General features: G+C 48.2%; 1 protein-coding gene across 1 annotated transcript in view; it reads right to left on the bottom strand.

Annotated features, from left to right (window-relative positions):
* Window positions 1–2,175: 2,175 nt before the first annotated feature.
* LOC144506321 (scavenger receptor cysteine-rich type 1 protein M130-like) overlaps window positions 2,176–16,101 on the bottom strand; it is a 30,034-nt gene continuing 16,108 nt past the window's right edge. The window contains exons 4-6 of the mRNA XM_078232319.1: window positions 14,170–14,214; window positions 10,578–10,678; window positions 2,176–2,979 (exon numbers count right to left, since the gene is read on the bottom strand). Coding sequence (XP_078088445.1) covers window positions 2,899–2,979; window positions 10,578–10,678; window positions 14,170–14,214 — 227 coding nt within the window. The 3' untranslated portion in view covers window positions 2,176–2,898. The remainder of the gene's footprint in view (window positions 2,980–10,577; window positions 10,679–14,169; window positions 14,215–16,101) is intronic.

Here is a 16,101-nt window from a genome sequence, read left to right on the forward strand (position 1 = left end):
AGCTACTGAACTGCTGGTTCAGGTAAAGAGACCCCTGCCCACGGCCCAACCGATCGACCCCCACAACTGTCCAACAACCACCAAGGGGCCCGAGAATGGCCTAGTGCTCGTCCCCACCAAGAAGGTATTGTACCAGGGGGTACATTACACTGTTGCCTCCGTTGTGTTAAATTTGACTGAAGTGCGTCTATCAGCATGGTGCCCTCGCGAGACAGAGAACTGCAAGTTCGGAAAGCGGAGGAAGACCGCGAAGCTGCGGAAGTTATTAACTCGATCAAACCTCCACAGCCCGAACCGAACCTCGCCAGTTTAACAAAAACCGCTACTGTATCCCAATGCTGTGAAGTTTCTGTATATATATATATGCGGTAACCCCTACGTTTGGGGGCCGCTGGTTTATTGCTGTACTTGTTGTATTTAATGTTTTTCCATCCCGCATATTGCAAGGGATTGTTGTAATGTACCTACCTATGTCACCTTTCTCTGTGTTGCTGTATGTAAAAGGGGTGTAGCTCAGATTAAGGGGACTCCTCGGGACACAGAGCTTCGCGGGTTAATAAGGGGTGCTTACAGTCACGAAGGAGGAGAAGTGTTGCCCCTCAAACATTTATGTCGATACGGTCCGAGCGAGTCTGGACGTATCGAAGGGACATCTGTAAGTTTTTCGGGCAACTCAGGCCTTTTTTTTTATGAGCTGGGAAAAGGACTTGAACCCTAAAGAACTGTGAAAGTGGCCACACTTGGCTTTAGGACTTGACCAAAAATGTCCCAGGGAGCCCAGCCAGCCTGTGTGTGTGTGTGTGTGAAGGGGCCCAGTCCAAAAATTGCAAGCAGCCAGAAACCAGACAGACTGCTGATTAGGTTATCAGCAGAACAAAAGGACCTGACGACATCACCAGAGTAGGCCGGCAGCAAGACAATGCACCTGGTCTGGACTCAATACAGGTGATAATGGCCTTGTCCCAGAGCGAGGAGAAGCCCATTTCCCTAATGGGAAAACAATTAAACGATCTGCGATGGAACAATTCAGGACAGCAAGAGACCTATCACCTGGGATGGGACCATCTGGTCTCTATGGACTTTAAGATCGCAGCTGCAGATAACGAGCAAGCCTTCGTCTGTGGAACAGCCGGTTGGAAGGGGGGCGGAGTTGGCAGGAAAATAATTCAAGTTTTACAATATAAAAGGATGGTCAGGCCGGCCATTTCTTCCTCTTTTCTCTTCGGACCAGCATGACAGCACTCCTCTCCTGTTTCCTGCCTCTCGGTCGTCTCTAGCACGCAGCCCGAAGCCCACTGAGCAATTTAAACTAGGATCGTGAGTATCCCCTGGTAATTCGCGAAGTTCCCGAGATCATCATAGTGGATGAGGCTTTGGGGAAAGTGGGGGGGGCTTTTGCATGCACCTTTCATAGTTTAAGACATGGTAAACTTGTATAAAGTAAGAATTCCGTGGTGTCCGTTTTAGTATTCCTTCCATAGCTATAGTCTCATAGAGCATAAGGCATGGTGTGTTGTTTTCCTGGTGTTTGGTGACCTTTGACCTTGATGTTTTATATATATATATATATATATATATATATATCTTTGACTTCCGTTGGAGTCCATTTTGATCTTTGCAATTTCTCACCAATGATCTCTGACTAAGTCACAATATAAATATTCCTTACCATAATTCCGGAGTCTAGAACTGAGGGTACCCTGGGCGCTTCGAAACCGCCCACTCAGGAAAGGCTGCCAGGTAGTGAATAGGCAGCAGTTTCTTTTTCTCTCTCTTGGGAGCGCTACTCTAGTGAAGTAGACGCAAGGTGGCCGTTGTTCCACCGGCGAGAGAGAGAATCACTCGGGCATTGGTGGGGTTTGGGTGACGGAGAACCAAACCTAAAATAAGCCCAGTGGAGTTAAAAAGAGGAATCCCGCTACAAGTATAACACTCACGGTCACTGGAAGTGTCAGTCTGGATTATGGGGCTCAGGTCCTAAAGTATAGGTACCTAACTCAGCACTCCCTCAGTACTGGCACTAGTGAGTATCGAGCTGGATTGTGGAAATCAAATTCAAAATTGTATACGTCTCTCTTTGACAGTACAGCATTTCCTCTGTAATGGGAAGGTGGGCTGGATTGTGGCCTTTGTATAAAGTAATTTCATAAAAGAAAAGGGTTCACAACATTGAATGTAGATATTCATGATTTATTAAGTATCAAATTCAAAACAAGTTACAATCTTGACGTACAGTGGTGAACCTCCTCAAGCTGCTCACAAAGTTGCCCATAAAACTAATTTTTTTTTCTAATCCTATCGTCCACTGAAGCTCTCTGTCTCTGCTTTCCACTGAGACATGAACTTGTACAGTTTCAACATCTTTCACCACCTCAGGCAATTTGCAGCCAAAGAAGTGCTTTATAAGGTGTCATCGCTGTTTCAATATAAGAAATTCAGTTTCACTATCTAAACTTGCTCATCACTGCATTTATGTTAGTGAAATAAAGCAAATGTGATGACAATTTAAGTCTGAATCTTCCTTCACAGGTGAAAGCTGAAAATTAATACACAGTCAAATCACTAACAGTTGCAACCTAGCCACTCTTTCCTACCTGTCTAGCCCATTACTCTGAATTCTCCTCCTCAGACAGAGTCCAGTATTATAGTGAGGACCATAGAGCGAGGGAAGGTTGAAGATGGCTTATCGCAGACAGGACCCAGCTGGTTGCGCAGAGAACAGAGAGAAGTATCCTAGTTATTAAATAGACCATGCACCACAGCCTGCATTTGGGGTTTAGCAAACAGAGTTGAAGATCTGAAGACTACACAGTTTCCAATTTTCCACTCCTGCCATTGTGTTAAAGTTGGCTATAAAACGGAAGGCTTCAACTCTGTTGTCTACTTCCAAACTTATTTTCACTGTCTGCATCTGCTTTTTGGGTTAACGTCCAGTTTCATGATTCGATTCCTGGGGATGGATGATAGAATTGAAATAACCTGCAAATGAAGAGGAAGAAGAAAATATTAACATTTTTTGTTTATAGCCCACCTTCAATTCTAAAGATTTCGAGTAAGATGTGATCTTGTGGATAGATTAATAACACTAACCCGGTCCTCCAATACCTACAGGGAGACAGCCACTTGGAGTGGACCAGTGTCCCAGGGATACATTAATCACAATGACCACATCCTTCAATACTCCATGCAGAGGCAGTTACTGGGGGAGGAGTATTGCAGATGAGGCAGAAAGTGGAAGTTGGTTCAGACATTGCTGTGGCTGCCATATGTGAATAAGTTTTTTTTTTAGAGGAAACAACCTGCACCTTCAAATTGGCTGAGGTAGATGAAGAGCTGGAACCCAGGATAAGGTAGGAAGTGTCAAGGTTATTAAAATTACATTGCTGTGCAATAGATTTTCATCAAAACTTCATTTTTATACAAAACATTTTCAACACTGCCTGACCCTGTCCCTGACAGGCTGGAACTTTTCAGTTTTACACAGTTCCCAATGGCCAGCCAACCGCCCAAAAATCTCTTTACTTCAAAACACAAACTCTTAATGAATGCCTTAATTACATTAACGTGCCCGATTAATGATGCAGATGACTTCCCATCTTCCCCTTACGCTCGCAAAGGTCGCGAGGATCAGGATTGAAAGCAGCAGACTGTGGTAAACCACTGTTATATGTTATCTATAGAGGTTAACCACCGTAGTTAGTATTTCTCAGTACCTGTATATGTGGCACATCCCTGTCGGTTCCGCCCAAGTCTCCTTCCCTGGTCTGGGTATAAAGGCGGTGGCTCCTCCTGATGCGCGACAATCAAGCACGTGGAACCAAGGCTTCGATATTGGACCATAAAATTTAGTCCGAGGAGAATTGGCGCACAAAGGTGAGGTAACACAAGGAGCCTGTATTGCTCGTAAATTGTGCCCTGTACCTCAAGAGTTACCATACATCGTCCTTGGATCGGTACAGACCGGGACCGTGATGCCATGGAAATTGTCTGCTTGGCAGGGAGAACCCGGAGTCCACACCTTTTAGCAGTTTCAGGGTGTATGAAACTTTCGGTGCTCCCACTGTCAAACAGACAATTCACAGTTCGACCATTTACCTTTATATCCATCATGGAATTCTCAAGCCTGTGGTGCTTAGTCTGGTCCAGGGAGATCGACGCCACCGTTGGCCCCTGGGCATCACTGCATGCCGCCGATGTTGATGCTGAGGACCCCTGCTGGTCGCTCCTAGTCGTCGTGGACCATGATGGCCGCCCCCATGAATCGCACGTGGGCGAGGGCGCCAAACGCAGCGACTCCTGGTGGTCTTCCTCCTCCTCCGTCAGCCACGATGGCGCCGTCCTGGGTTCGCACGTGGTCGGACCTCGTGGGTACTGCGACGCCGAAGGAGATTGTCTCCGTTCTGGAGGGTTACAAGCTGCACTGCCGGTTTTAGACTTCGACCTGCAGACTTTACCGTAGTGGCCTTTTTTACCGCACTGGCTGCAGATAACCGTTCTTGCCGGACACTGTTGCCGTGGATGCTTGGCCCCACCGCAAAAATAGCATCGCTGGCCACCTGGAGCTGCCGCCGTCGTCGGATCGATCTGGGAGCACGGGTTAGCGGGGCGAGGAGGGAGCTGAGCTTGCTCCTGCCACGTTGACTGCACGTGGTCCTCGGGGTACAGCGCCAAGCTTTTCGACGCCGCTTCCAGCATCTCAGCCATCTCCATTGCTTGGGTCAAGTCGAGGTTCCCCTTTTCCAGCAATTTAAGCCTGATGTACGAGGACCCTACCCCTGCTACGAACGCGTCTCGGGCGAGGTCGTACATATATTGTTCGGCTGATACGTCTTTACAATCGCAACCCCTGGCAAGCTGCAGGAGCTCATTGGCGTAGTCCTCCATGGTTTCGCCCGACTGCCGACGTCGTGTAGCGAGGAGGTAACAAGCGTGTATCTCGTTGGGTGGTTTCGTGTATCGTTTCTTCAGGAGCTCAACGGCCCTCGGGTAAGTAGGAGCCGCACGAATCGCGAGATAAATCGTGTCGCTTACCCTTGCGTGGAGGACTTGGAGTTTGTCACTGTCTGTAGTGATAGCTACAGAGGCAGCCAGGTAGTCTTCGAAACACTTCCACCAGTGGTCGAAGGTATTAGCGGCACCGACCGCACGTGGGTCCAGCGCCAGACGATCTGGTTTTAAGATCTTTTCCATACTCTTTTTTTTTTGGTACAGCTGAGAGTTTTCTGTTACACAATAAAATTGATGCGCGACAATCAAGCACGTGGAACCAAGGCTTCGATATTGAAGGCTTTTATTGTGTAACAATGGAACTACTAACACGAATACACCAGTTCAGACTGAAGGGGTCCTGCCGGAGCAGAGGGTCTTATACCTCGCCACCGGAGGCGGGGCCCCACCGGGATGTGCCATGATAACACTTATAACAGGTAAACACCCTAACCCAACAACATTGTACAACCCCCACAGTAACAACACCCTAGCCCAACAGTAACATAATAACAACCCCCAGTGGTAACCAACGATGGTTCACCACACCTCCCCCTTGCTCTCAGTTCAGACCAGATCACCGACACGGATGGCTCCAAGTTCTTTCTAATAAAAGCCTATTTATCTTGCTCACAACTAGTCTCGGCTCGATTGATAGTGCATCAATTTTATTAGCAAGCTTTTTTTTTGAAGAATGGAGCAGCTCCTGAAACCCGAAAGGCTGAATCTGGACCCGCAAGCTGCCGGAGCCTCTAACACGTTTGATCAGTGGCTGCAATGCTTCGAAGATTACATCAGAGCCTCCACTGCCATCAGTACAGATGCTGACAAACTACGGGTGCTCCGCAGTCGGGTAAGCGACGTAGTATGCGCTATGATCCGAGACGCAGAAAATTATACGGCCGCTATCGAACTGTTAAAAGGCCTGTATAATAAACGGCCTAACGAAGTCTATGCAAGACACCTCCTCGCTACACGCAGACGGCAGCCAGGTGAATCAGTCGACCAGTTCCTGCGCGCGTTGCGTCTGCTTGCCCGGGACTGTAACTGTAGGTCTGTGACTGCCGCCCAATATACAGACGACTTAATCCGGGATGTCTTTGTCATGGGCATCGGAACTACTTACATCCGGCAACGGCTGCTGGAACAGGGTGCGCTGGACTTAAAGAAAACAGTGCAAATGGCTGTGTCCCTAGAAGTGACCTCACAGTACCTTGAATCCTACTCACCTGACCACGTGGGCGCATCCTGGACACCGCGGCCGTCGCTAGCGGGAGGACCACAGCCCTACGCTGCCCCACGCCTCTCCGGTGACCTGACCACGGCTGCACCTCTGGAGGCCCGAAATGCTACTTCTGCAGCCTGGGCAAGCACCCCCGACACCGCTGCCCGGCGAGGGAGTCGTTCTGCTCCGCGTGTGGGAAGAAGGGGCACCACACAAAGGCCTGCTGTAAGTCTGCTCCCAAATCCACGAGCGCCGCGTGTGACCCGTGGGGGCCGCCATCTTGGACGCCCCCGGCCACGTGCGACCTGCGGGGGCCACCATCTTGGACGCTCCCGGCCGCGTGCGACCCGCGGGGGCCGCCATCTTGGACGACCCCAGCCGTGTGCGACCCGCGGGGGTCACCATCTTGGATGACATCATCGGCCATCGGCTACCCGCGGGGGCCGTCCTCTTGGCCGACAACTACCACGAGTGACCAGCAGGGGCCGCCATCTCCTACCTCATCAGCCTCCTACAGTTATCTGCAGGATTCAACAGTGGAATCAGTGACCCTGGATCAGACGAAGCCTCATCGTCTTGCCGAGTCCATGATGGACATTGAGGTAAACGGGCACAGGGAGCATTGTTTGTTTGACAGTGGGAGTACGGAGAGCTTCATTCACCCCGATACGGTGCGCCGATACGCCTTTTCCGTGCGACCCGTCCAGCAGACGATCTCCATGGCGTCACACTCCCGCTCTGTAAATGTCCTCGGCTGCTGCGTGGTGACCCTGAAGGTGCGGGGCACGGTATATGATAACCTCAGGCTCCTCGTGCTGCCACACCTCTGCGCTTCCGTACTCCTGGGGCTCGACTTGATGACCCATCTGAAGAGTGTCACTATACAGTATAATGGCCCTTTTCGCCCACTCTCCATCTGCAATCAGCAGCGTCTAAATTGCCCACCGCGCACTACCTGCAGTCTCTCGACTCTTTAGATTGCCCCTCCATCCTTGTTTGCGAATCTCACTCCCGACTGCAAGCCCATCGCCACCAAGAGCAGGCGGTATAGTGCTGGAGACAGGGACTTCATGAGGTCCGAAGTCCAGCAGCTCCTCAGGGAAGGGATCATCGAAGCCAGTACCAGCCCCTGGCGAGCACAAGTGATAGTCGTTAAGTCCGGGGAGAAACACAGAATGGTCGTTGACTACAGTCAGACCATTAACCGATATACGCAGCTGGATGCGTACCCCCTTCCCCGCATATCTGACATGGTCAATCAGATTGCACAATATCGGGTATTCTCCACCATTGACTTGAAGTCAGCGTACCACCAGCTCCCTATCCGCCCGGAGGACTGCCAATATACGGCGTTTGAGGTGGATGGTTGCCTTTACCACTTCCTCAGGGTCCCCTTTGGCGTCACCAACGGAGTCTCGGTCTTCCAGCGCGAAATGGACCAAATGGTAGACCAGAATGGGCTGCGGGCTACCTTCCCGTACCTGGATAACATCACCATCTGTGGCCTTGATCAGCAGGACCACGATGCCAACCTCCACAGATTCCTGCACACGGATAGGCTCCTTAACCTGACCTACAATAAGGAGAAGTGCGTGTTCAGTACACGCCGCCTCACCATCCTCGGGGTACGTAGTGGAGAATAGAGTCCACGGCCCCGATCCCGACCGTATGCGTCCCCTTCTGGAACCTCCCCTCCCCACTAGCCTCAAAGCATTGAGAAGATGCCTGGGCTTCTTCTCGTACTATGCACAGTGGGTCCCCAACTATGCGGATAAAGCCCGCCCGCTCATAAAATTCACCCTTTTTCCCTTGACAGCGGAGGCCCTGCTGGCCTTCGACCATATCAAAGCAGACATCGCGAAGGCCACGATGCACGCTATAGACAAATCCATCCCATTTCAGGTGGAGAGCGATGCGTCTGATTTCACCCTAGCTGCCACCCTTAACCAGGCGGGCGGACCCGTGGCCTTCTTTTCACGAACCCTCCAGGGCCCCGAAACTCGACACTCCTCTGTCGAGAAAGAGGCCCAAGCCATAGTGGAAGCTGTACGGCACTGGCGCCACTATTTAGCTGGTAAACGGTTCGCCTTACTCACGGACCAACGGTCCGTTGCCTTCATGTTCAACAACACGCAGCGGGGCAAGATCAAGAGCGACAAGATATTACGGTGGAGGATTGAACTCTCCACCTACAATTACGATATCTTGTATCGGCCCGGGAAGCTCAATGAGCCACCTGACGCGCTGTCCCATGGAACATGCACCAGTGCACAGGTGGACCGGTTACAGGCTCTTCACAACGCCCTCTGCCACCCAGGGGTCACAGGTTTTTCCACTTTATTAGAGCCCGAAACCTGCCCTACTCAGTCGAGGATGTCAGATCCGTAACTCGGAACTGCCAGGTCTGCGCGGAATGCAAGCTGCACTTCTACCGGCCAGACAGGGCACATCTCATAAAAACCACCCGCCCCTTTGAACGCCTCAGCATCGACTTCAAAGGTCCCCTCCCCTCATCTGATCGCAACATATACTTCCTCAATGTCATTGACGAGTACTCACGTTTCCCCTTTGCAATTCCCTGCCCAGATATGTCCTCGGCCACAGTTATTAGGGCCCTGCACGGCCTCTTCGCTCTGTTTGGTTACCCCAGCTATATCCATAGCGACCGGGGATCCTCCTTCATGGGTGAGGAACTGCGACAGTACCTGCTCTCCAAAGGCATAGCCTCAAGTAGGACCACCAGTTACAACCCTCGGGGTAACGGACAGGTGGAGAGAGAGAACGCCACTGTCTGGAAGACTGTTTTACTAGCACTACGGTCTAAAGGCTTTCCAGTCACCCACTAGCAAGAGGGCCTACCGAAGGTACTACACTCCATTAGATCCCTCCTTTGCACAGCAACCAATGCCACCCCCCACAAACGGATGTTCGTGTTCCCCAGGAAGTCTTCCTCAGGGACTTCACTACCATCGTGGCTGGCACACCCAGGCCCTGTCCTGCTTCGGGAGCATGCCAGGACCCGTAAGTCTGACCCCCTAGTCGAGAGGGTACAACTCCTCCATGCCAACCCCCAATACGCCTACCTGCAGTACCCCGATGGGTGGGAGGACACAGTATCTAGCCATGCCCTAGCGCCCGCAGGTGACTGAGGGACCCCTGTAGCCCCCAACCCCCGATTTTGTCCCTACCATGTCAGAATCACTATGCGCTCCTCTCGCCCCCGTGTACAGTTCGCCTGAGCCCCAGGAGTCGTCACCACGCACCCGATGGGCGGATGAAAACACGGATGACAGCTACGTTCCGGCACCCGCAACGACACCGCGACCTGAAACCACGTCGGAACTGGTACTACGGAGATCGCAGCGGAAGAGCAGGCCTCCGGATAGATTCAATCTGTAAACATTGTAAATATTGTTCACTCTGCCTCACCCCCGACGGACTCTTTTTTTAAACAGGGGGTGAATGTGGTAAACCACTGTTATATGTTATCTATAGAGGTTAACCACCGTAGTTAGTATTTCTCAGTACCTGTATATGTGGCACATCCCTGTCGGTTCCGCCCAAGTCTCCTCCCCCTGGTCTGGGTATAAAGGCGGTGGCTCCTCCCCCTTGCTCTCAGTTCAGACCAGATCACCGACAGGGATGGCTCCAAGTTCTTGCTAATAAAAGCCTATCTGTCTTGCTCACAACTAGTCTCGGCTCGATTGATAGTGCATCACAGACTACCCTTGATTAATCCTTGTCTCTATAGGTGCAGATTATTTCTGTCCCTCAGAATGTTTTCCAATAATTTCAGCTGTGAAGAGAGGCTAAACAGCCTGGGATTATTTTTCTTAGAGCAGGGAATGGGGACCTGATTGAGGAGTACAAAATTATGAGTGATATAGATAGGGTAAATAGGGAGAAACTTTTCCCCTTAGTAGAGGAGTCAATAACCAGGGGGGTGGGGGAAGGTGCATAAATGTAAGGTAAGGAGCAGGAGATCTAGAGGGGATTTAAGGAAAAACGTTTTCACTCAGAGGGTGGTAGGAATCTGGGATTCACTGCCTGAAAGGGTGGTCGAGGCAGGAACTCTCACAACATTTTAGAAGCATTTAGATGAACACTTGAAACGCTATTGCATACAAGGCTACGGACTAAGTGTTGGAAAACGGAATTAGAATAGATAGATGTTTGATGGCTGGCATGACATGATGGGGTGAAAGGTCCGTTTCTGTCCCAGAAAGATACTATGACACAAAAAATCTAGCTGAGACTAGATCAGTGTCGCAGGGATCGATTAATAGCATTCATCCTATAACCTAATAAGTCAGGAGAAGACAGATACTGAAATTGGAACAGTTTCCCAGGGATAAGTAGCACTCACCATTTCCTTCAGAGTATCTATCACCTTGGGATCAGAGGCACAAAAATATCCACCAGTCAAAGAGTAATGCACTGTTCCACCAACTCGTTTCTGAGCAAAATCTGGAAAACAAGAAATGATTTGTGGGAGAGAAAACATTTTACATTTATATAGTGTCCTCAACATAGTAAACATTTCAAAGAAATTCACAAGACTGATTTTCAAATGAAATTTGACACCTCGTCAGAAAATTAGATATTAGGATAGATGACCAAAAGCTTAGTCACAGATGCAGATTTCAGGTCATGTCTTAAAGAAAGAGAGGTGGCAAAATCTAGGAAGGGAATTCCACATATGGGGGGATTAAGACCTCACCTTGTATATTTTTAAAAAATGAAATAGAGATATGCTCATTTATATTGCAAAAACTGTACCTATTAGTCTGTGACACTTGAACAAAAGGAGTTACCTGGCATGATCGGAAAATCATTCCTCTCATTATCTCTGAAGAAACACTAATGACCCCCTGTGGGTTGCACAGATTAAATTCAAAGAGAGTTTTACAAAGGCCAGCTGAATTTTATAACCCAGGCTGACCATCCAGAGTCTACTTGTCTGCTAGGACAAAGGGCCCCACACCTTTCTTTTGATTCTTAATGGTTGAGAAATTTACCAATCTCAGGGACCCAGATGAGGAATACAAATCTTTTGTCAAAAGACAGTGAGAAGAGATGGGAGTCATGTGACATAGACCTCTGATATGTGGAACAATAATATTGTCTTGTTGCATTGAAAAGTCAATTTGCCAATGTACTATCTAGCTAATGGTAGTATTGCAGATAGGAAACTCTGCTTCAGATTGGACACCAGGCCACCTACACAGCTTCTACTGGAAAATCTGTACCATCGCCTACAGTACTGATTCATCCTGCATGCTAATTCCAGCATGTGAAGTCAATATCACCAAAAATGTAACTGAACCCCATTTTCAGTTTACCAACCTCTGTGAAGGAATAACTCACAGGACTTTGATTCTGGACTCTGGAAACAATATCTGTTTTCCCAGTTATCTCTGTAGTGTAAATCTTCCTTTCCTCTATTCCTCTTTTACTGTCTGAATGCAACAAGAGAGGCAACATTGTGACCCTCCTTCTGCCTTTGAAACTAACCCTTTGAATTCATCCCAGCTTGAGTTTGCTGTGGGGTTATTAATAGAAATCAGATCACATCAAAACCTTCCAGTTTATGGATGGGTGGCTTGAGGAGAGATTAGGGCTGCTTAAATTATACCCCTCCACCCCCACCACCCCCCCTCCCCACCCCCGAGATTGCTCCCTCCCAGTGAGGGACCAGATACAGTGTAAAGCTTCCTCTGAACTGCTGCATCAAATACTTCCAAGACAGGTACAACACAGATGAGATGCAGAGTAAAGATCTACACTGCCCAATGAAGTTTCAGCACAGGGTTAGATACAGGGAAAAACTCTCTCTACACTGACTCATCAAACACTATAGGAACAGGAGGCCATTCAATTCAATCATGAGAAATCTGTATCACCACTGCAATTTCCTACCTGATCCCCATATTCCTTAAGCCCCTTAGTAACTGAAAATCAGTCTCAAGTCTTCGATATATTGCATGGCTCAGCATTCAAAGGCCTTTGGGGTGGAGAATTCTAAAGAGTCACAACTCTCTGAGCAAGGACATTTCTCCTGATCTCAATCCTAGATTTTCCCATTATACTGATTATGCTTTCAGCAGTATAAAGAACAAAGAAAATTACAGCACAGGAACAGGCCTTTCGGCCCTCCAAGCCTGCACCGACCATGCTGCCCAACTGAACTAAATTTCCCCTACCCTTGCGAGAACCATATCCCTCTATTCCTATCCTATTCATGTATTTGTCCAGATGCTCCTTAAAACTCATTATCGTATCTGCTTCCGCTACCTCCCCCGGCAGTGAGTTCCAGGCACCCACCCTTTGTGTAAAAAACTTGCCTCGTACATCTCCTTTAAACTTTGCCCCTCGCACCTTAAACCTGTGCCCCCTAGTAATTGATTCTTCCACCCTGGGAAAAAGCTTCTGACTATCCACTCTATCCATGCCCTTCAAAATCTTGTAGACTTCTATCAGGTCGCCCCTCAACCTCCGTCATTCCAGTGAGAACAAACCAAGTTTCTCCAACCTCTCCTCATAGCTAATTCCAGGCAACATCCTGGCAAATCTTTTCTGTTCCCTCTCCAAAGCCTCCACATCCTTCTGGTAGTGTGGCGACCAGAATTGAACACTATATTCCAAATGCGGCCTAATTAAGGTTCTATAAAGCTGCAACATGACTTGCCAATTTTTTAACTCAATACCCCGGCCTATGAAGGCAAGCATGCCGTATGCCTTCTTGACTACCTTCTCCACCTGCGTTGCCACTTTCAGTGACCTGTGCACCTGTACACCCAGATCCCTCTGCCTATCAATACTCTTAAGGGTTCTGCCATTACTGTATATTTCCTATCTGTATTAGACCTTTCAAAATGCATTACCTCACATTTGTCTGGATTAAACTCCATCTGCCATCTCTCCGCTCAAGCCTCCAACTGATCCATATCCTGCTGTATCCTCTGATGGTCCTCATCACTATCTGCAAATCCACCAACCTTTGTGTCGTCCGCAAACTTACTAACCAAACCAGTTACATTTTCTTCCAAATCATTTATATATATTATGAACAGCAAAGGTCCCAGCACTGATCCCTGAGGAACGCCACTTGTCACAGCCCTCCATTCAGAAACACACCCTTCCACTGCTACCCTCTGTCTTCTATGACCGAGCCAGTTCTGTAACCATCTTGCCAGCTCACGTCTGATCCCATGTGACTTCACCTTCTGCACCAGGGGACCTTGTCAAAGGCCTTACTGAAGTCTATGTAGATAACATCCACTGCCCTACCCTCATCAATCATCTTCGTCACTTCCTCAAAAAACTTGATCAAGTTAGTGAGGCACGACCTCCCCTTCACGAAACCATGTTGCCTCTTGCTAATACATCCTGTTATTTCCAAGTGGGAGTAAATCCTGTCTTGAAGAATCCTCTCCAATAATTTCCCTACCACTGACATCAGGCTCACCGACCTGTAATTAGCTAGATTAATTCTTGCTACCCTTCTTAAACAAAGGAACAACATTGGCTATTCTCCAATCCTCTGGACCTCTCCTGTAGCTAGTGAGGATACAAAGATTTCTCTCAAGGCCCAGCAATTTCCTCCCTTGCTTCTTTCAGTATTCTGGGGTATATCCCATCAGGCCCTGGGGACTTATCTATCTTAATGTTTCTCAAGAGCCCCAATACCGCCTCCTTTTTGATCTCAACATGACTCAAACTATCTACACACCCTTTCCCAGTAGGTGGCCTCCTAATTCCTCTGAAGGGAACTGGCTTGATGCAATGGTGGCTAGTACCTCAACTCCCTTCCAGCAAACATCACCAGCTCTGCATGCATTCAAAGGGCAGAGCAATGCTCTCCTACTTGCCAGGAATGCCCAGAGTGGGTGCTCTGAAGGGAGCAAGTGGCACACAGGTCCTGATAGAAAGATAAATGTTATTCTTCTTCAACACACCTTCAGAGGTAAGGCAAGTTTTCTGAGCTGGAGTCCTGACACTTCCTGAAAAACAGAAAGAAAGAGTTGGTACATAATGTCCTTTGAGAATCTATGCCTCCTATTACTCTTTACCAGTCAGAGAGCAGTTGACATACACATGCACACACCAGTAAAGAATGAGGTTCCATCCCTAGTCTGTGTTGAGTAATTGATCTCACTTGGTGTGCTCCACACACAGAAGGAAACCTTGCTTCCTGTTCTGAAAGTGTCAGTGCCATCAGCACAAACCTTGGTCTCCCTGACAGACAGCATGACATGGAGAAAAACGAAGATGAAAGCCAGGGAAAGCAGAAGTTAGCTGATCTTACCTGGATGCAAAAAAAAAAAGGAGGAGCTCTGGAAGATGGTGGAGGGTGGGGTGGGGGTGGAACAGCGTGACCAATGAGAGGATTTGGGAGGGGATGGTTGGTGGTTTAATGAACTTGCATAACGGAAGTGTAAAACATTGCATTGGATTCATGGACTGAAACCAAGTTCATTAGGGCTTCCAAAACAACAGGAAGATGATTGAAGAGGAAAGAGAACAAGGAAGGTAGGGATACAGGAATAGGAGGTCCATTCAGTCCCTTGCGTTGGTTATAGAAGAACAGGAAGAGGCCATTCAGTCCTTGAGTCAGTTACACAAGAACAGGAGGAGGTCCATTTAGCCACCTCAAGTTTGTTATGCAAGTACAAGAAGTTAATAGAACATAATGCACAGGAACAGAGGAGGTCGAGTCAGCACCTTGAGCATGTTACATAGCAACATGAGGAGGTCATTCAGCCATCAGGCCTGTTACAAAGATAGCTACCCACTCCTTGAGTCACCATCAGTCAAATAGATCATGGCTGATTTGTATCTTAGTTCCATCCACCCATAGTTCTATAAACCTTAATACATTTAGTTTACAAAAATCTATCAATCTCAGTTTTGAAGTTTCCAACTGATTCCAAGCATCACAGAGTTCCAGATCCCCACTCCCCTTTGTGTGAAGACGTGTTTCATCAGTCCTAAATAACTGAGCTCTAATTTTAAGGAACTGCCCTCTTGTTCTGGCCTTCTTCACCTGAGGAAATAGTTTCTATCTACCATACCATTTGGCTTTGATCTTTGTGTCGTCATTGTCTACAGGAACAGTGCCAGAAGACTGGAGGATAGCAAATGTTGTCCCCTTGTTCAAGAAGGGGAGTAGGGACAACCCTGGTAATTATAGACCGGTGAGCCTTACTTCTGTTGTGGGCAAAGTTTTGGAAAGGATTATAAGAGATAGGATTTATAATCACCTAGAAAGGAATAATTTGATTAGAGATAGTCAGCACAGTTTTGTGAAGGGTAGATCGTGCCTCACAAACCTTATTGAGTTCTTTGAGAAGGTGACCAAAGAGGTGGATGAGGGTAAAGCGGTTGATGTGGTATATATGGATTTCAGCAAAGCGTTTGATAAGGTTCCCCATGGTAAGCTTTTGCAGAAAATACGGACACATGGGATTGAGGGTGATTTAGTGGTTTGGATCAGGAATTGGCTAGCTGTAAGAAAACAAAGGGTGGTGGTTGATGGGAAATATTCATCCTGGAGTTCAGTTACTAGTGGTGTACCGCAAGGATCTGTTTTGGGGCCACTGCTGTTTGTCATTTTTATTAATGAGTTGGATGAGGGCGTGGAAGGATGGATTAGTAAATTTGCGGATGACACTAAAGTCGGTGGAGTTGTAGACAGTGCGGAGGGAAGTGGCAGGTTACAGAGGGACATAGATAAGCTGCAGAGCTGGGCTGAGAGGTGGCAAATGGAGTTTAATGCGGAAAAGTGTGAGGTGATTCACTTTGGAAGGAGTAACAGGAATACAGAGTACTGGGCTAATGGTAAGATACTTGGTAGTGTGGATGAACAGAGGGATCTGGGTGTCCATGTG

Source organism: Mustelus asterias, chromosome 1 (assembly GCF_964213995.1).
Source record: "Mustelus asterias chromosome 1, sMusAst1.hap1.1, whole genome shotgun sequence".
Taxonomy (NCBI): domain Eukaryota; kingdom Metazoa; phylum Chordata; class Chondrichthyes; order Carcharhiniformes; family Triakidae; genus Mustelus; species Mustelus asterias.